This window comes from Encephalitozoon hellem, chromosome IX, assembly GCF_000277815.2.
Source record: "Encephalitozoon hellem ATCC 50504 chromosome IX, complete sequence".
NCBI classification, from domain to species: Eukaryota; Fungi; Microsporidia; family Unikaryonidae; genus Encephalitozoon; species Encephalitozoon hellem.
In genome coordinates, this window is record NW_004057898.1 from 27,638 (window position 1) to 53,590 (window position 25,953).

The 25,953-nt window shown below is 41.3% G+C and overlaps 17 protein-coding genes and 2 non-coding genes across 19 annotated transcripts; 10 read left to right on the top strand and 9 right to left on the bottom strand.

The window, feature by feature from the left end:
* Nucleotides 1-41: 41 nt before the first annotated feature.
* Nucleotides 42-1,451, bottom strand: EHEL_091770 (putative methyl transferase; the record flags this gene model as incomplete). Its single annotated transcript, XM_003888003.1, has 1 exon — nucleotides 42-1,451. One exon carries the CDS (start codon nucleotides 1,449-1,451, stop codon nucleotides 42-44), a length of 1,410 nt encoding a protein of 469 aa, XP_003888052.1.
* Nucleotides 1,452-1,706: 255 nt separating this feature from the next.
* EHEL_091780 (uncharacterized protein) lies at nucleotides 1,707-2,102 on the top strand (the record flags this gene model as incomplete). Its single annotated transcript, XM_003888004.1, has 1 exon — nucleotides 1,707-2,102. The coding sequence occupies one exon, from the start codon at nucleotides 1,707-1,709 to the stop codon at nucleotides 2,100-2,102; it is 396 nt and encodes a 131-aa protein (XP_003888053.1).
* Nucleotides 2,103-2,130: 28 nt separating this feature from the next.
* EHEL_091790 (uncharacterized protein) lies at nucleotides 2,131-3,066 on the bottom strand (the record flags this gene model as incomplete). Its single annotated transcript, XM_003888005.1, has 1 exon — nucleotides 2,131-3,066. The coding sequence occupies one exon, from the start codon at nucleotides 3,064-3,066 to the stop codon at nucleotides 2,131-2,133; it is 936 nt and encodes a 311-aa protein (XP_003888054.1).
* A 25-nt stretch (nucleotides 3,067-3,091) lies between these two features.
* Nucleotides 3,092-3,922, bottom strand: EHEL_091800 (mevalonate kinase; the record flags this gene model as incomplete). The annotated part of the gene is made up of 1 exon (XM_003888006.1): nucleotides 3,092-3,922. One exon carries the CDS (start codon nucleotides 3,920-3,922, stop codon nucleotides 3,092-3,094), a length of 831 nt encoding a protein of 276 aa, XP_003888055.1.
* Nucleotides 3,923-3,987: 65 nt separating this feature from the next.
* Nucleotides 3,988-4,059, top strand: EHEL_091810. Its single transcript has one exon. It is a non-coding gene; the product is annotated as a tRNA-Glu (tRNA).
* A 138-nt stretch (nucleotides 4,060-4,197) lies between these two features.
* On the bottom strand, nucleotides 4,198-6,300 carry EHEL_091820 (vacuolar-type H+-ATPase subunit I; the record flags this gene model as incomplete). The annotated part of the gene is made up of 1 exon (XM_003888007.1): nucleotides 4,198-6,300. The coding sequence occupies one exon, from the start codon at nucleotides 6,298-6,300 to the stop codon at nucleotides 4,198-4,200; it is 2,103 nt and encodes a 700-aa protein (XP_003888056.1).
* A 219-nt stretch (nucleotides 6,301-6,519) lies between these two features.
* EHEL_091830 (DNA helicase) lies at nucleotides 6,520-9,315 on the top strand (the record flags this gene model as incomplete). Its single annotated transcript, XM_003888008.1, has 1 exon — nucleotides 6,520-9,315. The coding sequence occupies one exon, from the start codon at nucleotides 6,520-6,522 to the stop codon at nucleotides 9,313-9,315; it is 2,796 nt and encodes a 931-aa protein (XP_003888057.1).
* Nucleotides 9,316-9,370: 55 nt separating this feature from the next.
* On the top strand, nucleotides 9,371-9,655 carry EHEL_091840 (small nuclear ribonucleoprotein; the record flags this gene model as incomplete). The annotated part of the gene is made up of 1 exon (XM_003888009.1): nucleotides 9,371-9,655. The coding sequence occupies one exon, from the start codon at nucleotides 9,371-9,373 to the stop codon at nucleotides 9,653-9,655; it is 285 nt and encodes a 94-aa protein (XP_003888058.1).
* Nucleotides 9,656-9,741: 86 nt separating this feature from the next.
* Nucleotides 9,742-11,904, top strand: EHEL_091850 (uncharacterized protein; the record flags this gene model as incomplete). The annotated part of the gene is made up of 1 exon (XM_003888010.1): nucleotides 9,742-11,904. One exon carries the CDS (start codon nucleotides 9,742-9,744, stop codon nucleotides 11,902-11,904), a length of 2,163 nt encoding a protein of 720 aa, XP_003888059.1.
* Nucleotides 11,905-12,035: 131 nt separating this feature from the next.
* EHEL_091860 (uncharacterized protein) lies at nucleotides 12,036-12,734 on the top strand (the record flags this gene model as incomplete). The annotated part of the gene is made up of 1 exon (XM_003888011.1): nucleotides 12,036-12,734. One exon carries the CDS (start codon nucleotides 12,036-12,038, stop codon nucleotides 12,732-12,734), a length of 699 nt encoding a protein of 232 aa, XP_003888060.1.
* A 69-nt stretch (nucleotides 12,735-12,803) lies between these two features.
* Nucleotides 12,804-13,496, bottom strand: EHEL_091870 (uncharacterized protein; the record flags this gene model as incomplete). Its single annotated transcript, XM_003888012.1, has 1 exon — nucleotides 12,804-13,496. The coding sequence occupies one exon, from the start codon at nucleotides 13,494-13,496 to the stop codon at nucleotides 12,804-12,806; it is 693 nt and encodes a 230-aa protein (XP_003888061.1).
* A 186-nt stretch (nucleotides 13,497-13,682) lies between these two features.
* EHEL_091880 (ATP-dependent 26S proteasome regulatory subunit) lies at nucleotides 13,683-14,861 on the bottom strand (the record flags this gene model as incomplete). Its single annotated transcript, XM_003888013.1, has 1 exon — nucleotides 13,683-14,861. One exon carries the CDS (start codon nucleotides 14,859-14,861, stop codon nucleotides 13,683-13,685), a length of 1,179 nt encoding a protein of 392 aa, XP_003888062.1.
* A 186-nt stretch (nucleotides 14,862-15,047) lies between these two features.
* On the top strand, nucleotides 15,048-15,118 carry EHEL_091890. The gene has a single exon. It is a non-coding gene; the product is annotated as a tRNA-His (tRNA).
* Nucleotides 15,119-15,136: 18 nt separating this feature from the next.
* Nucleotides 15,137-16,291, bottom strand: EHEL_091900 (PHD zinc finger domain-containing protein; the record flags this gene model as incomplete). Its single annotated transcript, XM_003888014.1, has 1 exon — nucleotides 15,137-16,291. One exon carries the CDS (start codon nucleotides 16,289-16,291, stop codon nucleotides 15,137-15,139), a length of 1,155 nt encoding a protein of 384 aa, XP_003888063.1.
* Nucleotides 16,292-16,319: 28 nt separating this feature from the next.
* Nucleotides 16,320-19,613, top strand: EHEL_091910 (IkappaB kinase complex subunit IKAP; the record flags this gene model as incomplete). The annotated part of the gene is made up of 1 exon (XM_003888015.1): nucleotides 16,320-19,613. The coding sequence occupies one exon, from the start codon at nucleotides 16,320-16,322 to the stop codon at nucleotides 19,611-19,613; it is 3,294 nt and encodes a 1,097-aa protein (XP_003888064.1).
* Nucleotides 19,614-19,642: 29 nt separating this feature from the next.
* Nucleotides 19,643-20,464, bottom strand: EHEL_091920 (undecaprenyl pyrophosphate synthase; the record flags this gene model as incomplete). The annotated part of the gene is made up of 1 exon (XM_003888016.1): nucleotides 19,643-20,464. One exon carries the CDS (start codon nucleotides 20,462-20,464, stop codon nucleotides 19,643-19,645), a length of 822 nt encoding a protein of 273 aa, XP_003888065.1.
* Nucleotides 20,465-20,563: 99 nt separating this feature from the next.
* EHEL_091930 (uncharacterized protein) lies at nucleotides 20,564-21,808 on the bottom strand (the record flags this gene model as incomplete). The annotated part of the gene is made up of 1 exon (XM_003888017.1): nucleotides 20,564-21,808. The coding sequence occupies one exon, from the start codon at nucleotides 21,806-21,808 to the stop codon at nucleotides 20,564-20,566; it is 1,245 nt and encodes a 414-aa protein (XP_003888066.1).
* A 139-nt stretch (nucleotides 21,809-21,947) lies between these two features.
* EHEL_091940 (DNA/RNA helicase) lies at nucleotides 21,948-24,587 on the top strand (the record flags this gene model as incomplete). Its single annotated transcript, XM_003888018.1, has 1 exon — nucleotides 21,948-24,587. One exon carries the CDS (start codon nucleotides 21,948-21,950, stop codon nucleotides 24,585-24,587), a length of 2,640 nt encoding a protein of 879 aa, XP_003888067.1.
* Nucleotides 24,588-24,760: 173 nt separating this feature from the next.
* EHEL_091950 (uncharacterized protein) lies at nucleotides 24,761-25,948 on the top strand (the record flags this gene model as incomplete). The annotated part of the gene is made up of 1 exon (XM_003888019.1): nucleotides 24,761-25,948. The coding sequence occupies one exon, from the start codon at nucleotides 24,761-24,763 to the stop codon at nucleotides 25,946-25,948; it is 1,188 nt and encodes a 395-aa protein (XP_003888068.1).
* Nucleotides 25,949-25,953: the final 5 nt, after the last annotated feature.

The window sequence follows — 25,953 nt, forward strand, 5'->3', positions numbered from 1 at the left end:
TTCATGCTTTTACTTATTCCAGGAAACTGCACATTCCGACCTCAGTCAACTATCCCATGCTTTTCTTTGTGCTCCTTGCTGTACTCATAGTCAAAAAATAGCTCTTCTCCCTTGTCTATGTCTCTGCTCGCATAGAACCCTATTCTTCTAGTCCCGTTTACAAGTAAAATAAGTGCATTTAGGTTCGAATTCCTCTTCGAGTGATTGATGAATCTCGACTTGTTTCCTATGAATCTGGAATCAATGACATAAAAAGGCACTCCCTCTCTACTATATAGATCAAACAGATATGAACTCCTTCTTAGATCATAAAAGGCTCCCCTTCTCTCAGCTTCCTCGTTGCTTATTATTTCCCCCACATACTCAATAACAAGCTTGCCTTTCAATATCTTCTTTTGGGCAAACAAGCCGCGTCCTTCTATTTGGCTAGGCGCCACAAATGTTGGCTCGGCCTTGCCCATCTGTAAATCCTTATTTCCGCATAAATCACATGAACATATTCCCATGCACTCTCTCATTGCCTGTCTGCATGCACATTTGTTGCCACATGCATGCAAACACTTGCATCCCATAAAGAAGTTCTTGCAACCTATGCAAAGACACGACATCTCACAGTTAGTCCTATTGGAGACACATATGCATCCGTTGTCTTCCGTACAGTCTCCAAGGTGATCACATGGCGTAAAGAAGGCAGAGGGGTCTATGCCTCCTTTGTTCCTGTTTCCCACTACATACTTATGCCGTCCTATGAAGGCCGTACAAAATTCCTTTATTTCTTTGCATGGTATGTACCTTTTACATCTAAAGTAAAAAAGTAAGGAGGCTATGCATTCATAGCCCTGAGATGCCCAGCAGTCACTGTAAAGATCGCTATATGTTGCCTGGTCTATCTCATTTCTTGTGATACCTCCGTGCAGGCTCTTCATTTTCCTGCATATACTCCCGCAGATTTTTCCGGACTCAGGTTTTAGCACTGATGGGCTGCTCTTAAACCCCACAGGCTTGATACAAATTCCGTTTGTCTTGGAATGCCATCTACATCCAAATATAAGGCACACATTACAAAATAACCTTCTCATTTCTAGCAGTTCCTTGTCTTTGGCATCCATCTCACTACATCTTGACTCGCTCGTAGCATCAAATCTATTGTAAGATATCTTTCGAGATTCCTTTATACTGTATGGACGTTGCTTTTCGAATGGTTTTATCTCCTTGAATTCTGTCAGGTTCACAAGACCAAACGCCCCTGGTATGCATGGGATAAACCTTAGAGCAGGATCGTCCTCTCCTCTTATGCTTTTATTTGTGAAAATAAAGAAGGCACCTCTTGTATCCGGCTCTATTCTTGGAATCACTATCTTCCCAATTGAAGGTTGGAAACAGCCTGTCTCAGGACGCCTCTCTGAATCCAAATCAGGGAAATTTTCACTCCCTACTACCACTCTCTTCATTTTTTTCTTATGTTCAAGCGCACCATGAAGTCCTGGTGCTTGGGCAGGTGCCACTTTGTCTGATGACTTGTTTGTGTCATTCCTCGAACCCATGGCAAACAAGAAGCGTCAAAGCTTTGAACAGGAGTTCATCGACTCATTTGTCAGCGACGAAGTCATTCACTGGAAGTTTGACCCGATTCTTCTTGACGACATTCTAAAGGATAGGATAGGCCAAGAAGAGTAGGATATTAGTCGAGAATTCTTCTCCCCAAAATGCCTGTGAGCACCTGGCCAGCCCCTCCGAAATTCAAGAAGAAGACACCTCCACAAATACCATCTTCATATACAAGCTTCGGAACAAGCTACAAGGTGGAGAATGGTGTCCCTGTAAACACGTCGTTCCCCTCGGTGAGGTTTGACAAAGAAAGGTTCAAGGAGCTCATAAATCTCTCCTTCTCCACGTTCATCGAGCTACTAACATTCCCACTTGATCATGAAGAGCTAATAGAAGCTATAAGCAATGCACATCTTGAAATCAACCAAATTCTCAATGGAGGAAAGAAGATGGAGGCCATATATGAAATTAGAAGAATTAGGAACGATCACACAAGAAATAAAAATAGGATTGCAGAGGAAACTCGGAGAAAAGTAAGAGACTTCAAAATATAAGCCTACATATTTATAGGATATACAAACATCAAGTTAGATCTATTGCCATAAGATGGGTGTTCTCAAACAGAACAAACATCCGATTCTCAACCACACAGAAATCCTGGATCTTTTCCTTTTTAATGGACTCCAATATTTTAGGGTGTGAAATAAAGCCGATGTCGTTCATGTCGAACATAACTATATCGTGTGGTTCCATTAAAGCCACCAGAATATCTCCACTTATATCAAACTTCCGGAATAACCGCCTCTTCAATACGATTTCCCCAGCAAGCACAACTTCTACAGAAGATTTCGCTTCTTCGTATTTCAGGGAGACTGCATGAATTTTTCTTTCCCCAGAATAGAATATAAGAAGCTCTCTGTAAAACCTTACACATTCAATAGGAAATTTGCATATGTCTGTGGACGAATAAATAGGGGATATGCACTCTAGCTTGTTCAGGTTCGATGGAATTCTCCATATTTTTATCGAACAATCTGTTCCGCAGGATGCCAGATACTTCATATCACTACTTACGTCTATTGATAAGACATAGTCCTTGTGCCCACTGTAGCCTCCAAATATACAGACACATGTCAATCCTGAAACATTCCACATCTTTATTGTTGTATCTTCGCTACAACTCAGCAGATATTCGTTTCCATATCTTTTGATTGAAGAAATGCACCCTCCATGGGCTCTAATGTGCCCTATAAATGCCCCCTTGGACAGGTTTATTATTTTTATGATGCCAAGCCTGCCTCCAAGTGCTAGCAAAACATCATTTCCTGCCATAAAGAACTCACTGCACTGAAACTCTTCGTCGGGATGCTCGTCAAGAACCCTCTGAGCGATCTTGAGGTCGTCTCCATATGATATGATTGCCGAGGTTCTTTTCCCGACTAGCGACACTATTCTGCATTTACCGTAACTGCTCATAGATTCGAAGCATGCATTTGGTATTTCAATTACCGAAGACATGGGGTAGTTAAGTGGGCACAACACATTATTTCCAGACATCGAAAGCATGGAACCCATTCAGATCAATCGATACAGATGTCCATCCGGGGATCTCCTGTTCTTTTTTTACTACTGTTAAAAGATGTCCTCCGCAGCCGGCACCCGTTATCTTTGCCTCAATACCAATCTCTCTCATTTTATCTATTATGTCCTTTATCTCTCTAGGGCAAACCCCCAGTTCATCTAACAGGTCTTGGTTCTTCCTAATGAGTCTGTACAGTTCCTCCAAGGTAAACTCTCTTTGTAAAAGTTTGTATGCCTCTTCTGAAACTTTTCCTATTTCGCCGTACAACTCTTTCTTGCGCCTCCCTAGCCTGATGGCAGACTCTGTGTTCTTGGGTATCCTAGTGTTGAAGATGAGTATTTTGAATTGAGAAAGGTGGTGAATAGAAAGCCTTTCAACAACGCCTTTTCTAAAGGAGATCAACCCGCCGGTATAGCAGGCCATCACGTCAACGCCAGACGCTTTTCCATGGAATGCATTCTCCATTTCAAGAGCTTCCTCTAATATATCTGGACTGCGGGCCTTGGCATATGATAACAGAAGCGATATGGCTGCACTTGTGCCCAGACCACACCCCAATGCGGCATCCAAAGACAGAGTCAAACGAAAGCCAGGAATGGCGTATCTCCATTTCTCAAATAGGTCCATATAATTACCTTCTGCATCAACAGCAACAGCCTCAGTGCTCTTAGAAGACTCAATTGTTAGATATCCATATACATCTACTGCAACAGCAAGGCATCTTTCTCCTGATAATACGGCATGCTCACCAAACAATATTACTTTGAGAGGAGATCTAGCCAAATGTGCCATCTAGAGGGGCTCCTCGAGTGGCATTGTGATGAAGGACCAAGACACCGATGGATCCAGCTATGAGATTCCTACTGGTCTAGTGGTTAGGATGTCTGCCTTTCAAGCAGGAGGTGGGGGTTCGATTCCCCCGTAGGGAATTTCCTTTTTCCTTCACCCCGGAAGGAACAGACCTGAAAACAAAAAGCTAGATGTAAATATATAATCCAATTTATTTCCATCAGGCATTCTCCGCTTTAGAAATACCAGAGTAATTAAGAAACGTTCCGGGCATATATTCACTCATCATCAAGAGGTATATTGAATCCAAGCGGCTCAAACAGATATCCTTTTCCCCTAAAGAACTTCGAATGAAATTCAACCCAATTGAGTCTCATAGCATGAAGGCATGATCCAAGACCTTCCATTCCAATAAGAAGAACAAGAGTTCCAACGACGTAAATACCAGAAAGTGCAACAGGCATAATGAACCCTTCCTTCCCTATCGTAAACTCGTGCAAAACCCTGGTAAGCTGAGCATGGGCAAGAGAAACTGCCCATAGCCTAAGATACGAGGAAGTATTGGAAATGAGTCCAAGGCCAAACTCAACGACGTGGATAAATTGATTGATCCATAGGCTTGAAATCTCTTCTCTTTTCACCATATTCTTGGACATCATGTATATAGGCTTTCCTAACAACATCCAGGGAATGCATAGAAGCATCAAAAACAATAAGAAGAGCTGCACCCGATGCTGATAAGGATAGATCTCTTCAGTGACAACGAACGGGTTCGTAAACATGTTTACAAGAACCCCGATTATCGACGGATAGTTGGATGTAACTAGCCATTTGTAAATTATCAAGAATACCATGTATCCAACGAATGAGCAGAAGACAATTGTCTGAGGAACAAGCACACCGTATATCTCCACAGGCTCGTTGAAGTATATCGCATTCAGGAAGGAAATAACTACTCCCAGGCTCATGTGTAGAAACCCTATTATTATCGACATCTTCATCTTCATAGAATTGAGAAAGACCATTTCATTCTTGGAGTGGTGCCACATGTGGTCAACTCCAAATGGATAGGTTCGATTACTGTCTTTGCTTGAAGAGAATAGAGGAATCGCAAGAGACCCAAAATCAGAGTATAGAAGCCCAAAGAACATGGCTCCAAGCGAGAACGAAAAGATTATGTACTTCCCACTTACAATCATCTGTAAGGTCTCGGAACAATTCTTAAACTTCTTTGAGTTCCTTATCAGATACATCGATAGGCAGAGAAGCAGTAACCCGTGAAACACATCCCCAAACATACATCCAAAGAGCATAGGAAAAGTGAACAGTGTAAATACGGCAGGATTGATTTCTCCATACGACGGGATTGCATAGGTATTCGTGAGAATCTGAAAGGGCTCCGTAAACTCGTTTGTCTTAAAGTATGTGGGCGGCATCTCCTTGCTTTCTGTAACTTCAAATGCAAACAGACTCGTTCCGTCCCCTTTAATCTCATTGATCCTTTTCAGCTTGTTTATGTTCTCTCTGAGAATCCAAGCCTCCCCCACAAGACAATCCCGATCAAAGTCGAAGCTGAGCTTGTTGAGAGTTTGATATATCTTCATTTCCTTGTTTAGATAATATCTCCAGGTATTTGCAAGATGCCTGATCTTTTCATGCTCTTTTCCTATTGCTTCATCATTATGATCTTCAATCTGTTGCATCTGGCTTATAGTTGCACTCAGCTCAAGCAGCCCTCGCTTGCACTCCCTGAACTTCTTATGGTCAAGTATCCTCCCTCCCAGAGAGGAAAATATGTCCTTAACCTTCTCCAGTGCCTCACTCCCATGTGCAAACACAATAAATACAGCCTTTGTTCCGTCCTCAACATCCCTTGTCCTTATCACTAAATTTCTTCGCAATGCCTGGTGAAGTACCTTTCTTATCAAGAGCTTTTTACCTTTCTCGACTATCCCGGTCATAAAATCAAACTGGACAAGATGCGCTTCCTCCGTAACCGTTCCAAGGAAGTTCTCGGTCTCCTCCAGCATGTACAGATCCTCCTTTAACTTGGTTTGATTCGTATTGGTCTCCTTCTTTATCGACTTCAGTTGTGTCAACCTAGAAAAAAATTTGTTAACCTGCTCCTCCACCTGATCTATGTCGCTGTGCTTGATTCCCTCGTCAACCTCGTTGACATCTCCAGTTAGATACTGTAGTCTCGAAATGAGTTTTTCCATGTGTGTTATTTCTCTGGTATATAGCAGATTCTCGCTCTTGATGTCCTTATTAAGATCTTTGAAGTGGAGCAGCCCGTTCTTTCCTATCTCGGTAATTGTTTGCTTTGCTGTGTCCTTGCTGAAATACATCGACACTAAACACATCTTTTCACTCCTTAGCATGATTATTTTGTTTGCTTGTCCTGACGAAATTAGGGAAGAGCTTTTATTTACTTTGTTTCAAATTTACAAATCTTTACCTCATGGAGAAATCGAACAAATAAGGACATCTATTCTTCCCTTACCGTTTTTGGCAAGGGGCCGAAATAAGTTTGCACCTTGGGCCGCATGCAAGAATAGACTGCCATTTTAAGCCCATTGTACCCATTTCTTAGCATGCCGATGGAGAAAGAGCTTTCAGTAAAATGGGAGGAATCTAAGAGCTGTGCAAAAACAGTTCCGAGGAAAATAGAAAGGCCAAATATCTCAACGCTGGATTTTTGGAATGAGGATGCAGGAAATCCTCTTCATTCCGACAAGGATCACGACGATTCAACAGATATGGATGCATTCTTCACTTCCACAGACCATGCAATAAGTACGAAAGAAAAGGAGATTTCTGTGTATTCGAAGTTTACAATAAGGGATATCAGGAAAATCAAGGATTTCACGGTGTTAATAGGAGATGACATTGAATGCCACTTATCCGGGGAGTGGCGCGATATTGAATATAAGGTAAACAGCCGTGTCACTGTTCTTCGCTGCATTTGCTGCTCGGAGAAGGATGAAGCCTCTGATGTTGATTGTCTGGATGAAGTCTTTGAATCTGAATGTGAGGAATGTTCCTCTGAATGTGGGAAAGAAAACACAGAGCAGAGCACCCAAAGGAGCAAGATTTTTGTCACAGATACGAGAAACTATCTCGTGGTGGAGGACAATCCTGTTGCCATTACCACACTGTCTGAATCTTTAGTTTGCAGAAACAGGCGCTATGTAAACGCGAAGATCGCTTCAATAAGGCTTTCTCACACAGACGCAAGAGTTTTTATTGGAGTCATAGTTCATTTTATCATGGAAAGGGCCTTGATGCATAAAAACTTCGCTCATGACTTCTTGATAAGCCAGGCAAAGAAAGGGATTTCTGAGAATGTCATGCTAATGTATAAATGTGGAATCGATGAGAAGACGGCCCTCAACGAAACATTGAAGCTTATAAGGAACATACACATGTTTAAGGACTATAGATTTGAGACAGTTGAGACGGAGAAAAGGCTCATGTCTCTTTTATTCAATATCAAAGGAGATGCAGATGCAATTGGAATTGATAAGGTTTTAGAGATCAAAAGCGCCAAGTCGCAACGGCCAGAGCACCGTGCACAGGTGATTCTCTATGCCCTCATGCTCAAAGAAAAGACGGGAAGCGACTTCTCCCCATACCTATATTACATTCCTGCTGGCGAGTTGATTGAGGTCAAGCTAAGGCACCAGGAAATCAGGAGTCTGCTTAATCTTAGGAATAAGATTGCCGTATTCAATGAGTCTTGCGAATGTCTGTGTGAAGACTACAGCTGCAGTGCCTTGCTGAAAATAAAAGGACTAGAGAAAACACACTTTCTGAGAAGGCAGCTGGAGGCAATAGACGAAGAGGAGGAAAGAGCGGTAGAATCTTTTATTCCTGCAACTCTCAGATACCAGAGGAATACGTTGATAGGACTGGATATTCAGGGCGGGCTTCCCCCGAACAACATATATCTGACCCTCTTCAGCTCTGATCTTGTAAAGATTTCAAAAGGAATTGTCGAGGAGACCAATGGAAACAAGTTACTAGTAAGGCTAAATGAAGAAGTTCTTTTCAAAAAAGAGGAAAGGATGTATGTGTCTTTTGGGGCCTCTGATATATTCTTTAGGTTCATGAGGTTCTCGCTTATCCACATTGCATATCCAAGATATTGCACGCCTGAAGTTATCGGGGGGTTTGTCCTGCCTATGGAGCAGAAGGGCCTTGGAATAGATGATGAGTCCAATGAACCAAGCCTGAGTGATGTGAGCTCCGTGCTGACCGAGGAACTGAATGAATGCTTTGAGAGTGATAAGGAGACTCTAGACAGCGATAAAGAAGAAAAGCAAAGGAAAAGACTCCGAATGAATGAAAATGCCGAGGACAAGGCCTTTTCGAATATACCAGGATCTTACAAAAGCTATGCGTTAGACGAAGACAAAATCTCAATACCTGAGGTTTTTAGAGAAGAATTCTTAAGACTCAATGATGACCAGCGTTCTGCACTATTCCTATCATTGAATTGCAAGAACTATAGAATTATACATGGGATGCCAGGAACGGGAAAAAGTACTCTTATATGTTTGTTGATAAAAATCCTTGTCCATCTCAAGAAAAAGGTTCTTTTGATATGCTATACAAACCTTGCCTTGGCAAATATTACAAAGAAACTGAGTGGAATCAGAATATACACTGCTGGGAAGGAGGGATTCTTCTTCAAAGCCACCACCGAGGCCAAGGTATTCTTTGAGAACATAGAGCTCGTTGTAGGAACGTGTTTCTCGTTTTCAGATCCTATCTATGTAAACAGGCAGTTCGATTTTTGTGTTGTTGATGAAGGTTCTCAGATGCATCTTCTTCTAGCATTGATACCGGTAAGCATTTCTACAAAATTTGTAATTGTGGGTGATCATCTTCAGCTAAAACCTCTTTCGAGAAGCTCCAAGGAGCTAAGTCTTTCTCTTTTCGAGTATCTTCTTGGGGAAGACTATTCTAAGCTCCGAATTCAATACAGAATGGGAAATGAGATAATGAGGCTGTCGAACACGCTGTTCTATAATGGTGAGCTCGTTGGCAAGAAAAGGCCGTCCTCTGTTGAGTTTATTGACACGGACATTGTAGACTTTATATCGCTAGTGCCTTCCTTCGAAAAATGCACAATTCTCTGCTACTTTAATGCGCAAGTAGATTTAATAAGGGAGAAAACCAGGTGTGCTGTGGAGACTGTAGACAGGTTTCAGGGTAGTGAGGATGACAAGGTTGTTGTTGTTTTTGACCCTGTTTCCAAGTGTGAGGTGATGGAGAGTTCCGAGAGGCTCAATGTTGCTCTGACCAGGGCTAAGAAGCACCTTGTCCTTGTCGGTAGTAAGTCTAAAATGTCTGAAATAGATATACTGAAGAAGCTCATAAGTATTCTGTAAAAATTACTGAGCCTGATTAGTTTTACCTCGCCGAGATTGCCCTTGAGCTGTGAGCATGTTGTTTTATGAGTTTTTCAGATCCAACATAGGAAAACGAATCTTCGTGATGCTGAAGGCTGGAGTATATGTATCTGGGGTACTGAGCAACATAGATCCATACCTCAATCTAAGCCTTTTGGAAGTGAACATACTTAGCAATCATCCTGGGCTGGATAGTATTTCTGTGTGTTCTATACGGGGCTCGTCGATAAAATATGTCCTTGTTGATAAGGACTCTACTCTGCTGCAGGGAGTGAATGCTGGGAGTAGACTCAGAATGATACTTGATAAATGTTACTGAATGTTGTGTGTATGGCATCAATAAATATCATCTCTCTACAATGACTATTTGTTTCTCTTACCTCTAGCCCCATTTATTCTAGTTTAATGAAAGACTGCAATAATCAGCAACTAAGGGAATCCGTTGCCGCTATGAAGAATTTTGTGCAAGAGCATTTGAACAAGGGTGTAGCATCATCAACCTGTGAGGAGATTTATCAGGTCTCGTGGCGCATGGCTAGGCGTAAGTCATGCAGGAAATCCTTGAAGGTAATAAGAAGGGCATCTAAAACCTTTGTAGACGGATCGATAGAAAAAGCACGCGAAGTAGATTCTCTTAGCATAGGGAAGTATCTGTATGATTTTAACTTCCATTGGAGCAGAAGCATGGACCTTTTCAGCAAGGTGTTTAATCCTATTGCACCTGTCGAAAAGAGGTTTATTGCCAGGCTATCTCCGAGGCTATTTGCACGGCTTGTGAAGGGGATTGAAGATAAGATAGTGGAGTTTTTAACACATAATATAAAAGAGGAAATAGAAGGCAAAAGAAGGATCAAAAAGCCAAATGAGTCAGCTCCCAGAGTCTGGGAACATCCTGCCTGCAAGAAGCAAAAACTGAATCAAAGTAGTGCCAATGAGCCAGGCAATAAACACTGTGAGAAGAAGATGCCTGACGAGTTTGAGCTACTTTGCAGGGAGAGACAGATTTCTGTTATAATCTGCATACTTCAGGATAGGGGATGTTTTGATATGTTTTCAGAAAGGATTATTGAGTGTTTGATTTCAGTTTTCAGCTCGAAAATATATGATGAGAATCTGGACATACTGAGCATAAAAGATCTCATTGATAGGTACAGGAAAGTTGAATATATGAAAGGTTACTTCTATGCAGTTGAATCTGGCCTTATGCGTAGGGTAGTTATGAATTATACGAGTGAGGAAGTTTTTGGCATGCTGAATAGGGAGGATGAAATGAGGCTGTGTGTAGGCTTTTTCTGTGCATCTGGCTCTGAGAAAAGGCTTATGGAAGTCATCGATATGTACTGTAAAGAGGTTATCAAGAGCCTTTCGATTGATAGATTTATTGAAGGATACTATTGGATCTACCTTAAGTTCAAGGAAATAGAGGAAGATAATAGGGACGATTGGTATCAAAAAATTAGGAAGGGGATTAAGAGATGCAAAAAGGAAGTTGTGAACACCAATGCTGACTGTGCGATTGAGAGTATCTGCGCGTGGACCGATTCCTTACTGAGAGGAAGAATAACGATTAAAGAAGACATTATTGAGGGAATGGAGCACAGAATTCGTGTCCCAGGAACTAATAAGGAGGACAGGGTAGACACGAGGAAAGTTTTGAAAAGTACAGGGATGGTGGAAGTCAATTTTGAGGGCAGCGTATGGAGAGAATTTCTTCTGTCAAATATTTTTGAGATGATTGGAGAGATTTTCCATTTTTGTGACAATAAGGAAGTATTTGAAACGGCTTTGCGAAATAAATTGGGAAATAGGCTTATTTCGCGGTCTTCAGTGTCTACACACTTGGAAAGCCTGCTGATAGACAGAATTGATCCGGGAAAAACCCAGCTGAACAAGATGAGATGTATGATAAAGGATTTCACCGAGAAAAAGCTATTTATGGGACACGAGATTTTACTTCTTCGGTCATGCAAATGGCCTAGATACGAAGAAGCTAGTCTTGGGATTCGAGACGTGGAAGAGATCAAGGAGAGATATAAGGAGGTGGAGAAAAATAGAAGAAAGATAGTTAGATGGAATGACCTGCTTTCGTCCTGTGAGATTGAGTTCTTGGGACGTACGGTTACGGTTACTTTGGCCCAGTACCTTATTATAAAGCTTTTGGCAGAGAAGGATAGAGACATTGAGAGCTTGAAGGTATGCAAGACTTGGAATGAAAATCTTGAAATTCTAATGAAGAAAGAGCTAGTGAGAGTCGAGGAGGGGAAGTATTCCCTAAACTTAGGATTTTGGGAGGAAAATTCCTCCGTGGAATCATTGATTCCTCATAGCTTTGCATTACAGGGACAGCCTGAGGCTACAAGAATACCTGATGGGCTGGAACCTTATAAGGATCTTCTTGACTGTAAAATAGTAAAAGAAATGAATGCAAACAAGATACTAAGTAAGAGCAAGCTCAGAGAGCTTCTTGGGCAATGCCATCCATCGGAAATGTTCGATGAAAGAATAGAAAGCCTGGCGAATAGAGAGTTTTTAAGTATTGAAGGAGAAAACATAAAGTATTTGCCATGATACCCAGGAGCTCTGCTTTTATAGAATACTCATTGGACCCTTATTTTTTGCAAGGGCCAATCAAGAATCTCTGAATTCTAACACTGCTTTCGAAATTATTTGATAAAAATGTTTTTCCCTTGGAGAGTTCAATGGACTTAGATGCTCGAATTAAAAAGATAATGGAGGAGGCCGGATGCTCATACGACTTAGCAAAAAAAGCCGATCAAGAGGCACAAGGGAACCTGCATGCGGCTATAGAGATGGCCAAGAAGAAGGGCAATGTTTTGTACTCTGGGGGACGAAGCGGGCTTTATGTCGAAGAAAGCCCACAGAGAAAGTCAATAACACAATACAAGAATGGCATTCTGGTAGAAAACAAGTTCTACGATTTTTCGGTAAATGACAATATTAGACTCAAAGAAATGTTAGAGAAGGGAACCTTCGATGCATCTCTGCTTGGGTTGCATGGAGATACGGCGGAGGTTATTTATACAGAGAAGTTAGAGGAGGAATACAAAGAAGAGGCCAAAGCGCCGAAGATTGACACAAAATCTGCATTTGTAGGAGAGGGAAGGCGGATAGGCCGTTCCAATAGAGACATTCCCCATGCTAATATCGAGGATACACTAGAAATAGCCAAAGATGGAGATGTACTGTTCAAGGTTATGATTGGAAGCAAAAGGGTTACGGTCAAAATGCTAAGGTCACAAACAATTGGGGACTTCTTTGATTATATGGAAAGATACTATGACTTTGGACTCGTTTTGTCTACCAATGGAAAAGAGGTTCCTCCATCCCATAGTGTTGAAGAAATTGCAAACAAACTCGTTCTTCTCAGTAGAAGATGAGCCTGGAAAATACAATTAAATTTATTGAACTTGACAAGGTTTTCTCCTCAATTTTGGGACTGCCTGCATTCATACATGTACAAGATTTCCGCTTTGGCCTGGGAACCGAAAGTCCCTGCAAGCACTCCGGAGCTTGGTAACGTTATCTTGGCTAAAAGGAAAAGCAAGCGAGCTAAACACTTCGCAAGGGAGGAGGAGGCTTGCATACACAAGCTCTATTTCCTTATATGATTCTTTGTCTAAAAGAAGTATTTTGTCCATCTTTTGTACAGAAGATGCCCATAGTTTGTCGATACACAGGACAACACATTCTTTTCCATCGTAGACAAAGGGTTCTTCTCCATCGTTGTCTTCTGGGGTCTTGGCTGTGCCCATAGCTTCAGTTGCAATTCTAATAGCACCCTTTTCCTGAAGCATTGCAAGAACTCCATACATCCTGAGATACAGGCTTGGAAAATGAAAATTATAATCCAGGGCCTCAAACATCTCTGACTCGTAGTTCAAAATGCTTTCTTTATTGGACCCAGGAAGCTTCTTTATAAGAGCATCTATGCTTCCGTGTATCTCCTCACATTTAGAGGCAAGTATCACTATTGCATACACTACATCTTTCATTTCTTTTTCGTCTCTAAGTATTTTTCCGATGGTCTTGTCAAATATCTGTATGGATGTACTCCTCACCGTCATGGGTAGGCCCAAGTTTATGCATGCGTCCATGATATCCTTTCTGTACATTATAAGCTTTTCCGTCAAGCTTTTCATTAAAGGGTTGTAACATCACCGTTATATTGTTGCATCCTTAGATGAAATTCGTTTGTAGCACACATCTCCAATCTTAATCTAAGGAAAAATAGCTCCAAATCAAAAATACTATAAATCCTCAACAATAGTAACAAATAGGAACAGCCCAACAAAAGATAAGCGTCATTAGCCAAGTAGGATCCTTGTTTATTTCAAAAGTTTTCTGAGGTCGGAGTTAAGGTCCCCAGCTTTTTTCAATACCTTATGAACAGCCATTTCAAAGTCCTCTTGTGTCACGTGAACCCTCCTTTCTCTTAAAGCATACATCCCTGCCTCTGTGCATACAGCCTTAACCTCGGCCCCAGAGCATCCAACCATCTTTCCTGCTATGGCCTCGAGATCAATTCCCTTGGTAAGGTTCATCTTTCTAGAGTGGATTTTCAAGATCTCAAGCCTTGCAGACTCTTTTGGCTGGGGGAACTCGATCTTCCTATCAATTCTGCCAGTTCTTAACAACGCAGGGTCAAGGATGTCGATTCTATTAGTAGCCATGATAACCTTGATGTTGTTGTGGGATTCAAATCCGTCGAGCTGGTTCAGGAGCTCAAGCATGGTTCTCTGCACCTCACTGTCACTTCCTTTATTAGAGTCTCCTCTCGTAGAGCCAATAGAGTCGATTTCATCCATGAATATGATGGACGGTGCATGCTCTCTGGCCATAACAAAAAGCTCTCTTACTAGCCGCGATCCCTCTCCAATGTACTTTTGCACCAACTCAGACCCTGAAACCCTTATGAACTTGCATTGGGTATGATGTGCTACAGCTCGCGCCAACAAAGTCTTCCCTGTTCCAGGAGGCCCATATAAAAGCACTCCTTTGGGCTGTGCAATCCCGAGATTCTCAAATAGCTCTGGATGCTTTATCGGAAGCTCAATGACCTCCCTGATCTCCTTGATTTGCTCGTCAAGCCCCCCTATCATTTGATATGTGGAGTCTGGAACCTTCTCAACCATCATAAGCGATACAAGTGGGTCCACCTTTGTGGGAAGTATCCTGTGGACATCATACGAATCACTACGGAGAGCCACCCTCACTCCAGGTTTAAGATCATCATAGTTTACCCCATGCTCTACCTTTACCAAGTATTTACCATCTGGATTTGTTTTCACCAGGACTTGCATCTTTCCCATTTTTTCCACAACTATTCCAACATTGGAACTGGGCTCCTGTACAATAGATATCTCTTCTCTAAGAAACCTGACCCTCCTGTTCAGCTCTGCTCGCTTCTGTTCTAGAACTCGAAGCACCTTGGCTTTCTTTGCTATGAGCACTTCAAGGTGATCCAGCTTGTTACTGTAGAAGTTTTTGCAAAATCCCTCAGACATCCTCAAGGGATTACATTAGCATTGGATTTTGATTTGGAAAACAAACCAACCTTATAAGAAGGGGAATTTCTGGTTGTCTTACGAAGGCACATACGAGGTAAAGACATGAAGAAATGGTCTACATAGAAGCTTTATTCTCATACACCATCCCATATCAGCAGAACAGCGCATCCAACTCATATGTCGGCTGAGTTAGCTTAGTGGTAGAGCATGGCGTTGTGGCCGCCAAGATGCGGGTTCGATTCCCGCACCCAGCACTTTTGACATCACCAAAATTACATTTTTCTTTTGTTCATCCACAGATCATCTGACAACTTCCCAGGTATAATATCAGGGAGAACAAGTAAAGGCTTCCCAATCATTCTTCTTTTTAGCTCCCAGTATCTCAGTACTTTGGATATGTCTACGTCATGCCTGTCTTTTAGGTCGTGTATTTTTATCCTTGAAACGATAGATGGTATGGCTATTGGCTGCAAGCTGTTGAGCTTTGAGAACAGCGTGGGCTTGGGACATCCCATCGGGACTTTCTTCCTAATAATCGGTGGGTTGCGAAGTCTTTCGTAGCCAAACCTATTCGATGTGTTTATCTTTCTGTATCCTAGCTCGTATGGATTTCTCTTTGAGGGACTATGAAAGGTACAATAGGACAAGCTATTTCTCAGGTCAAAGTAACACTTGTCGAGAGCACATGAAACATGATATTTTTTAGGACATGCAAAATAAGAGCAGTGTATCACAGTTCCACGACCTTCGTCACAGAAAAAGCATCCAGACTCCTTTCTATACGAGCTGACATCAATAGGGTCCTTTGAAAGAGGATGCCCAAAAGAAAGAGATCTGTTGAATATGGCACATAGAACATGACCCCATTTGTTGTCAGATGTCTGTTTGAAGGCACCATTAGATGAAACACAGAATGAGCATTCTCCCAGGGATTCCCCATATATGCATTTTCTGCACAGCCAGAAGTTACTTAGATCTTGGATTCCGTAGCAATTTTCATGCACACATATTTCACATCCTTGGCACACAACAAGGGCCTCATCATTCTCTGACATGTACCTTGTGCAAATGTCACAAAAAGAAGATGGCTTTGCTTGCTTGACATGCCTTGCCACCAAGCCTCGTATAAAGAAGAACCACTCCTTTTCTAATCTGTCCATGATCAATTCAAAAATGCTTTCAGAAATATCTAGGTTTGATAAATGCAAATAGTGTCGATCGTAGGCATCTATTCTGTACAAAGTAGATTCAAAGAAGTCTCTTCTTTGCTCCTTTCTAATCGTTTGTTTTCCCTCTAACTTCTTACAAGGTCTGTAAACGCTGTCTGTGATGACGCGACGCATTCTCAGTAAGTCTATGTCGCGATATATGGATTTGTAGCCATGCTCTTCTCTTGGAATGCTCTTGAGTGACTGTGGAGTAGACATTTTTGGGTGGCAAAATTCCCCATAAGGAATGGAAAATTTTTTTTCTCGGCATGTGAGCATAGCCGAGATAGGCAAAGATGACTGGATCTATAGCAAAGGATACATTGCGAAGGGTACTGCCATTTATGATGATTCGGGCACAAAGATGCTTGAGATTCCATTTGTCCCAAAGCATTTCCATGCTTTAGCATTTGAGTACTTCCTAATAGACGAGCTGAACACAATATATCTAATCAATAAGAGCACGGGGGAAACTTCCGAAATTGGACGACTGAACAATGGGGTTAATGCTGTCAGTATATCCAAGGACGAGAATTGGTGTGTTATTATCTCTGGCAATGAGATTCTTCTTTTTGACACATATATTGACCTCAAGAAATCGATTGAGATTGATTTCGATGGCGTCATCCGAGTCGAATGGACGGACTATGGGCTTTTTGCAGTGCTAACCAGCAAAACGATATTCTTTTATGATACTGAACTCAATCTATTAGGAAAAAGTAAAGAGGGGAAGTATGTAGACATTTGCTGGAGAAGCAAATATAATATATTTGGATGTTCAACAGGAACAGATGTTCGCTTCATTGAGCCTAATGGGCTTGACCATGGAGACCCACTGGACGTACGATGCACTTCACTATCCTTTCTTGAAAATGAAGATCTACTTGTTACAGCTGAAAAAAATGCTCAAGGCTCCCTACTCAAAGTATTCTACACAAAGAATTTTCATTGGTATCTGAAGATTTCAAAGCAGGTGTCTGGTAGGTTTTTATGCATCGAGAAGAATGCAGTACTATTTGACGACGAAGAGAAGCTAGTAAGGGTTTTTTTGTTCAAGGAAAAGACATGCTGTGGGCCAGAATACTATGTAATTGATGGAAACTGTATACTCTACACGGATTTTTCAGAAAAGATCATTCCCCCTCCATTCTTCTCCACAAGAATTGACCTTGATAAAAACATTATTGATGTCTTTCCAGGAAAAAAAAAAGGCGCGGTTCTCCAGAAGGATGAGGTGACTATCTTCAGGTGGGAGAATGGTGACTTTGTGAGGGTAAAGACATTCCTTCTAAAAGAGGAGTTTGACTCTGTTTTACTGTTTGGCAACCTTCTCCTTCTGAAGGGCAGAAGCTCGTTTCTTGTCAAAGGAATGAGTGAAGAAAAAGAAATATACATAAATAAGAACTCAGAGACTGATGAGGGAAAATGGCCGAGCATTATAGGCACAGATAGTATTTGTAGGCAATTGCAAGATGCATTGAGGGGACCAGGAGGTATTGCCAAGTGCTATAATCTCAAGGAGAAATTGTGTCTGGTATTAGAAGATGGATCTGTCATCTACGATGGCACTAAGATATATTCTGGAGTAGATCTGTCGCAGAGGTTTGAGATAGTTATAGAGGAGGATACTTATATCCATAATGGGATGGGGCTTTGTATAAATGGCGAGATTACGGAGAATGTAGCTTCATTCTTAGTTGGAGAGCTTGGCATGATCACTGTATCCGAGGGTATGTGTAGGTTTCTCTTTGAGTCCAAAGAAAGTACTTGCCAGGTCGATCACAATCTAGAGCTTCTATGCGCCGTAGATTTCAGAGTGATTGGGATGACTAGACACGGGACACTTGAAACATACACCCCTAAGATTTATACACTAGCATTTGTGAAGAAGCTTTTGTTTGATGGGAAGTATAAGGATGCAGTAGACGGATGTCTGAGACATGTCGTTCCCTTTAGGGTATTTCTAGACTATGATATTGAATTCAAGAAATTTGTGGATGGATGTAAAGATGCACATCTGATATCATTTTTCAATGAAGCCCTTCAAAGGCTCGATGGCTTCGATTTCGTCCTTGAAAGTGAGAGGGCCAAAAGACTTAGAAGGGTTTTCAATTCTGCTGTAGTCCTGGAGTCCGAAAATGCTAGAGAGCATTTTGATGGAATGATAAAGCATGACGAGTCAATAAGTTCAAATGCCCTTGCTCATCTAGTTGGATGGAAGTACAAAGGGGAGCCTTATGATCAGGAAACCTGCAGAGGTGAGTACGAAAATACTCTCGAGAAGAACTCTAATATGTGTGGACGGAGACCTAGAGATTTCTTCAATGAGCTACTCTTGTCTCTAGATCTAGAAAAGAATTTCAAGTTTATTATTTTCTTGCTTGTGAAAGTAAAGAGAGTAGATCTAGCACTTTTGGTGGCCAGGCACGACTTAAAGGCAGGTATTGAGTATATGCTATCTATAACCAGTATAGATAATGTTATAAATTCTGCATTGGAGAGCTGCGATGAAAACTTGATACGTGAAACAATGGAGGCCTGCCGAAAAGACTCGTCGGACTTTCTTTCTTTAATTCATAGCTGTGAGGAAGGTTTGCGGAGGTTTAAAGTTAATGATTTCCTTGAGAATAGAGTCGATGCTCTTTGGCATCTGAGCAGAACAGAAATGGTTGATCTCGAAAGAGAATATATAAAAAAGCATAGCCTTGTTGAAGAAGCACTGATGTATGAAGCCTGTGGGTTGAGCATTAGAGAAGAGGGACATTACTTCAATCTGTGTGCAGAGCTTCTTTCTCCCGACAAGGCCTTGATCCTTTTTAAAAAAACAGGGAACATAGAGAAGGCTTTAGAGGTATCTTTAGAAAATCTGTATTGGAGAGAGGCCTTAGATCTTTGCGACAAGGAAAATTGGAGGGATCTTTGCAAGCTGTTGGCCTGTAGGCTTTCAGAGTCTGGAAGGCATTATGAATCAGGCAAATTGCTGGAGGAGTTTCTAGAAGATCCGGAAGGGGCCTTTGGCGAGTATATAAGGGCTAGAAGTATGGGAAATGCTTTAAGACTATGCACAGATGATGAATGCCTCATAAGGGAATCACGTGATATTCTGAGGGAGAAGCTCCTATCTCTTGATGATATCAAAAGATCCTTTATAAAATACAGGAACAGATTAGAAGCTCTTGAAGAAAGGGAGGACGATTGGATGAGCGAAACATCGTTCAGCTATACAGAAAATATGAAGGGGAGCAGAAGTACAAAGGCCAAGAATAGGCCAGGAGGCAAGTACGAGAAAGAATTTGTGCTTGGTAAGCTTAGGGATATTGGATTGAGCCTGATAAAATGGAGGGACGGAACAGAGGATCTTCTAATGGTATTCAAGAAATTTAAGATGGAGGAATGTATCTCTGCACATGATATTTCATTTAACGAAGTGGCAAGCACCATTAAGGATGATATGGATAACATATTCAAAACAGAAAAAGGTCATTTCTATGATCCAAATAGGCCGATTGTCGAAAAGCCAGACCTGAGTAAATGGTGCTAGTAGTTAAGAGGTACAAATAATGGACATTATCAATTCAATAAATATTTATCTTCCAGCTTATGCTTTAAAAGTATCAAGAAGAGGTGTGCAGTTGTAAGCTCGGGCCACATGGGCTTTGCAAAAAACACAGACGTCCCCTTTGCAACCTGGCGAATCATGAAGTTACTTAATCTTCTTGTATCTCCCGTTCTTATGAGTATGTCGACACGGCTGTCAAACTGAATCCCATTATTAATTTCATCTTCCGAGGAGTATGCGAAAAAGATGTTTACAGTTATATCGGTGTTGCTTTTAGACTCTCTCTCCAAGTCCACAAGTCTATCTCTAACATCCTTTTCAAGGAGATCCAACCTTCCATATACACGGAATCTCGGCATGATGCTTATTTCTTTGGGCTCTTTTGTCTTTCTTTTGACGATCTCCATTATTCCGTTTACTTCATCGGGAGACCTCTTAAGGTTGTTCAATGCAAAGCAGAAAAAGGAAATCTCCTTAAAACCATAGAAATACCCAAAGTTGATGAATTCGTATATCTTATGAAGACCTTTATCCTTTTTAAATCTATCTTTCTGCCCAAACTTCTTCATATATCTTCTGTTTCCATCGCAAATAAATGCAATATTCATGTCCTTAAAGATGCCAAGCTTACTCCTTTGATTGCTTCCAGTTGGATGACCATGGCTATAAGGCCCACCACTCCATATACATAAAGCTTTCCAGGCAAGCACACAAGCTTGCTTGAGAATCTCCAATATAAAAAGAACCGTCTTTATGGCATATGCACTGTTGATTATGCTCTCAGTGATTTCGATGGCACATACGAAAACTCTTACTCTTAGACTTCCTAGCATCTAACAGCCAATGGATTCCATAAAAAACTTTTAATAGCTCAAAAACACAATAACTAATTATGAGAGAGCGGACTTATCGTAAAACATCCTCAGCCATGCTTAAATAAAATCTATAGTGTTTCTGTCAAGTCTTTCCGTCTCTAGCTCTAACCTGTTTCGGATCGCACTTTCCTTGTTTCTTTCGTTCAATAGTTCGTTGTTCCTTATCTTCAGAACATTATACAACCTTTCTAGTTCCTCTATATTTCTCTTTATCTCCTGAGACCGAGTTTCATCGAGCTGAAGCTCCCTGTTGCCTATGTCATACTCTTCGTCATATTTTTTTATTCTGTCCGAAAATATCTTTTCCTCATCCTCAAGAAGTGCGAGCTTTGACCTTTGGTCATCCATCATCTTCGAGAGCTTTAAAAGTTCGTTTCTAGATAGTCTTATTAGAGCCAATGTCCTGCGCCTTTGAACCTCAACTTCCTTTATGTTGGCTTGCAAGTTCCTCAAATGGTTTTTCTTTGTATGTAGCCTTGACATCATTCCGTCCTTCATTTTCTGTGTATCCTGTATCTTCTCGGCAATTTGGTCTATATCCTGCAACAGTTTATCGATACTATTTTGCAGAATGCTCTCTTTCTGTTTGCTCTGTGCCATCTTTAAAGCTATAAACGATCTTTTTGCTCTCAACTCGTCAGATGGTCCGCCATTCCCTGCGATACCAAATCCCATCCCATCTTCTAGTGGTGCTCCGCCATATCTAGGAACATCTGTAAAAGAATCTCCGCCTCCAAGAGAAAACGGGGTATATTTGCTTTGATCCGATCTATATCCCATCAAAATGTCCTTTGGAGCATAATTTTGCATTCCAGACCCTTCGTATATATTCTTACCAAGCATCTCCTGATTGTTCCCGCCAAATAAGCTTCTAATGTGTAGTGGATTCAGTAAAGAATCCTCCTGGTAGCCTCTCTTTATCTCTGGCATCATGTCCTCGCCCGCCAGATTCCGTATCGGCCTTCCAGTATATTCTGGCTTTGGAAGGCCTGACATCGAATGGCCTCCGCTATCATCCTTTTTGCTTTCACCGTCATTTGTTTTATCAGACGGCTTTGACTCGTCCTGACCCATACCATTGTACTTTGAAAGCCCACTTTCGCTGTCCCCAGCTATTCTTTTTGTTCCTTTGCTGTTGGAAAGAAGCACCGTATCTTTGCTATTTTTTATAGCTCCTCCAAGGACATTCATAACTTTTCTGGCCATGTCCGGATCCTGGCCCCGCTTTTCAGTAACCCCGAGATCATCGATGACAACTACTTTGGACATACATAGCTGCAGCAGAACCATTATGATCATCATCTTTGTTTATTTCTTTGTACTACCTTGTTGTTTTTAATTCCTTTGTTTCACAAGCAGATCTTTGTCCTGGGGCCCAGAATGGGTGAAGAGAGCTAAGGTAATGGTTGAGTAAATGAAGATATGTCGAAAAGCCCTCAAAATGAGAGAGGAAGATCTAGAGGACATTAAGAGAGTTTATGAAAGACACGGAGAAGCTCTAGATGTAAGCAGAATAACGAGCGGGACAAGGCACGTTTTCAAATATGTTATGGACATCCCCGAGTCTCTGCTCGATTATCCAGAGGTAAAGCATCTCCGCTTTTTAGCAAAAGAAAAGATAAACCATATTGTGAATGAGATAAGAAGCCGGAATAATGAGGGGGATACTGATTCCGAAAGAACCTTAGAGTGGATGGCAGCCATGAAGAATATTAGAAAGGTTCATTCTGCAATTATGGGATATGAATCTGGGCGTATAGCATTTTGCAGAAAGATCAGCATAATATGTGCTAGAGAACTGAGAAGAGGGCTCTCGAAGACATCCAGGATCAATCCCATACTAAAGTCAAAAAGGATCTACAGAGAGTTGTTTGGGCACATCAAGAAGGCTGAAAGAAATATAAAGGACAGATCTAAGAAGGCAGAGAAGGAGGAAATGGAAAGGAAGAAGAAAGAAATGGAAGAAAAAGAAGAGCTAAGGCAGAAGAGAAAGTTTGAATATCTTTTAAGCCAGACGGAGCTCTTCTCTCATTTCATACTGAAAAAAAACAAATGCAGTCTTCCAGACATCGAGGAAGTAGAGGGGTCTGGAGCTGAAGAATATAACAAGATGAAGGGATATGAGGCAGCTATGCTTCAAAAAGAAAAGCTGAAGGAGTTTGGGCCGCCAAGATCTGGAAAGAAATTCAAGGATGGAGGAGAGACAACAACACGGTATGTACCCCAGCCAAAAATACTAAGGTGTACTTTAAAAGAGTATCAGATCAAGGGGTTAAACTGGCTTGTGAGTTTGTATGACAAGGGAATCAACGGGATCCTTGCAGATGACATGGGACTGGGCAAAACCGTTCAGTCGATCTCTTTGCTGGCCTACCTTTACGAAACAGAGGAGATTCCAGGACCCTTTCTTGTAGTAACTATTTCGTCAACACTTGATAACTGGGCTCAGGAGTTTTCAAGGTTTCTTCCCTGTTTCAAAGTGTGTAGGTTTTCTGGGTCTCCGAATGAAAGAAAAGAGCTAAAGAAGCAATTCAAGAATTCTGATGTCGTGATCACCACATACCAAACAGCTGTTAGTGATGAAAAGATGCTAAAGAAAATAAAATGGCAGTACATGATTCTTGATGAAGCACAGGCGATCAAAAGCAGTATGTCCCGAAGATGGAAGACTCTTCTGAGCTTTAGGGCGAGAAATAGGCTTCTTTTAACGGGTACCCCAATACAGAACTCTATGCAGGAGCTATGGGCTCTTCTTCACTTCATAATGCCCACTCTGTTTGATTCTCTCAGCGAGTTCAGTGATTGGTTTAGCAAGGAAATAGAGACCTCAGCAACAATGAAGAAAACAGTTGATGAGAAGTCCCTGCAAAGACTTCATACAATTTTGAAGCCTTTTATGCTTCGAAGGCACAAATCTGACGTTATTCATGAGCTAGGGCAAAAGACACAAATCGACTTGTATTGCAATCTGAGCTACAGGCAAAAGGTATTGTATAAGGAGATTACAAGATCTTGTTCAAGTATGGAGATGGAGAATTTACTCATGCAACTGAAGAAGGTTTGCAACCATCCTGACCTGTTCAAGAAGCTGGAACCTACTTGCGGGCTGAGTCTTGAAGTCAATGATGGGATGGGAGATGTAGTCTCGTTTGGAAGGAGTAAGATGGACATCAAGATTCCCAGTCTTATTGCAAAAGATGCACTTGAAGTGTTTCGTAGAAGGGAGCGGGAGCTGGCGGAAAGAATCAGCCACTTACGCAAAATTGCCTGTAGAAATGGATTTTGGGGATGGTATCTAAGGGAAAGTCTAGACTTCAAGTATGGAAGTCCCGTTTTTAGAAGTGTTGAGGAAGCTGGAAGGATCATTTTAAAGAATAGAGAAAGTATAGACCATGGATATTTGGTAAAGAAACTAAGAATGTCAATAGACGAAGAGATCTATTACCTGAGGAGATATGTTTGCTGTATAAGTCCTGTTGTGGCAACTGCTCCTAGGTTGCTTTCAAATGAGGTCGAGCTTCCAGCAATAGAATTGGAAAATATGTATATTCCACTCAATGCAACCATTCATGTTCCCCCGCTGAATACGTTCATCGGAGATAGTGGGAAGATGATTGTTCTAGATGAGCTACTTCCGCGACTTAGAGCAGAAGGGCATAGATTATTGATTTACTTTCAGATGACAAGGATGATAGATCTCATAGAAGACTATCTTGTGAGAAAGGGGTATACCTATCTCAGGCTTGATGGTAGTCTGAAGGCATCAGCCAGGGCAGAGGTTATTAGAGATTGGCAAACAAGTGATAAGTTTATCTTCTTATTGAGCACGCGTGCTGGAGGGTTGGGGATAAACCTAACAGCAGCAGATACTGTTATCTTTTATGATAGCGACTGGAATCCCACTGCAGATCAGCAGGCAATGGATAGAGCGCATAGGTTAGGGCAAACAAGAGATGTAACTGTGTACAGGCTCATAACAAGAGGAACGGTTGAAGAAAAAGTTCTGGAAAGTGCCAACAGAAAGGATGAGATACAGAAAATGGTTATTCATGGAAACATATTCGAAGGAGAGAACTTTTGAAATAAACAATACATTACAACCTGGATCGATACCATTCATTTGTTCTTTGGAGTCCAATTATATCCGTAGCTTCATCTGAGAGTACATTGCCCAATAGAACAGGCTCTTGGACAACCAGCTCCTTTTTATAGAAATAAATAATATATCAATGTATTTACAAGAAGGTGATCTATATGGAATTCCTGGACAGTCTGATTCTTGGGTCTAGTACGCCCAGATATGCCGACGAAGCACTTTTTCCTTCTAAGACATACAAAAAGCCGATATGTAATAGAAAACATTGTAATACAACGTGTACCTCAAAAGTGCTTGCAGAGTTTGAATTCTGGGCTTATTTTCTTTCAGAAAAAGAACCTAACAGGAAAGAGGTCAGGAAGAAAATACACACGATAAACCGAGACCTGAGGTTTTCGGTATGGACAAAATGCATAGGATCAAGGGAGAAATGCATAGAGCTAAAGCCGGTAGGGCTTCCTGATCCAAGCGGTGGCTCGAGTGATAAGCTCCAAGAAAATGAACATGGAAAGATGGAAGACAGAGACCTAGTGAAGTTCATATTGGACCTATGCAGGGATGTAGAAGGCAACAGCCAGGAAGACATGTTCAACATTATAAAGAACCTAGAGAGAGATTTCCCGATGATATCTGATTTCAGGCTACTTGCATTGTTCATAATGCATTTTCTGGAATTACCATATACCTCTCCAAGGGCCGTATACCGCTTTGTTTATTCGCTAATGGAGTCTCATAACTTTTGTAGTGTGTTCTCAATGGCTGAAGAGTCAAAGACAGATGGTGGGACAAGTGGAGATGAAAAAAATAGTACACGTCCAGCATTTTGGAAGTCTTTCGTATGTGACTATCCCCTAGTGTTTGATCAGATGGTTGATCTCTTGCTTTGCTACGAGGGTGCAGACATAGCTTCTGTCCCTGCATTTCTTCAGAGGCAAACTGGAGGCAGTAATTTGGAAGAATGGGTTAAGTTTATATCAATAAGGTCGAATTTAGAAAAACTAGGTGATGTCTTTGATAGTAAAAGGCTAGAAAAGCCCGTAGAAGTGAACAAAAGGGAGGAAACATACTTTGACTTCCTGGTTGTTCAAAACGAGGCCATAAAGGCTCAGGAGATGATGAAAATAGAGGCCAGCGAAAGGCTTAATTCTCTTCAAGAGGAAAGAAATGAGCTTTATGTGCAGAAGGTCAATCTTATGAAAGCATGCTCATCCTTAGAATCCGACCTCAAGGAATATCGCGAGGGGTATGTCAAAAAGGTTGAGGAAATGCTTCACGATGTCGAAGATAAATGTGAGAGATATGAGCAAGAGAATATAAAACTCAAAGCAAAACTGGAGGAGAAATGAATACA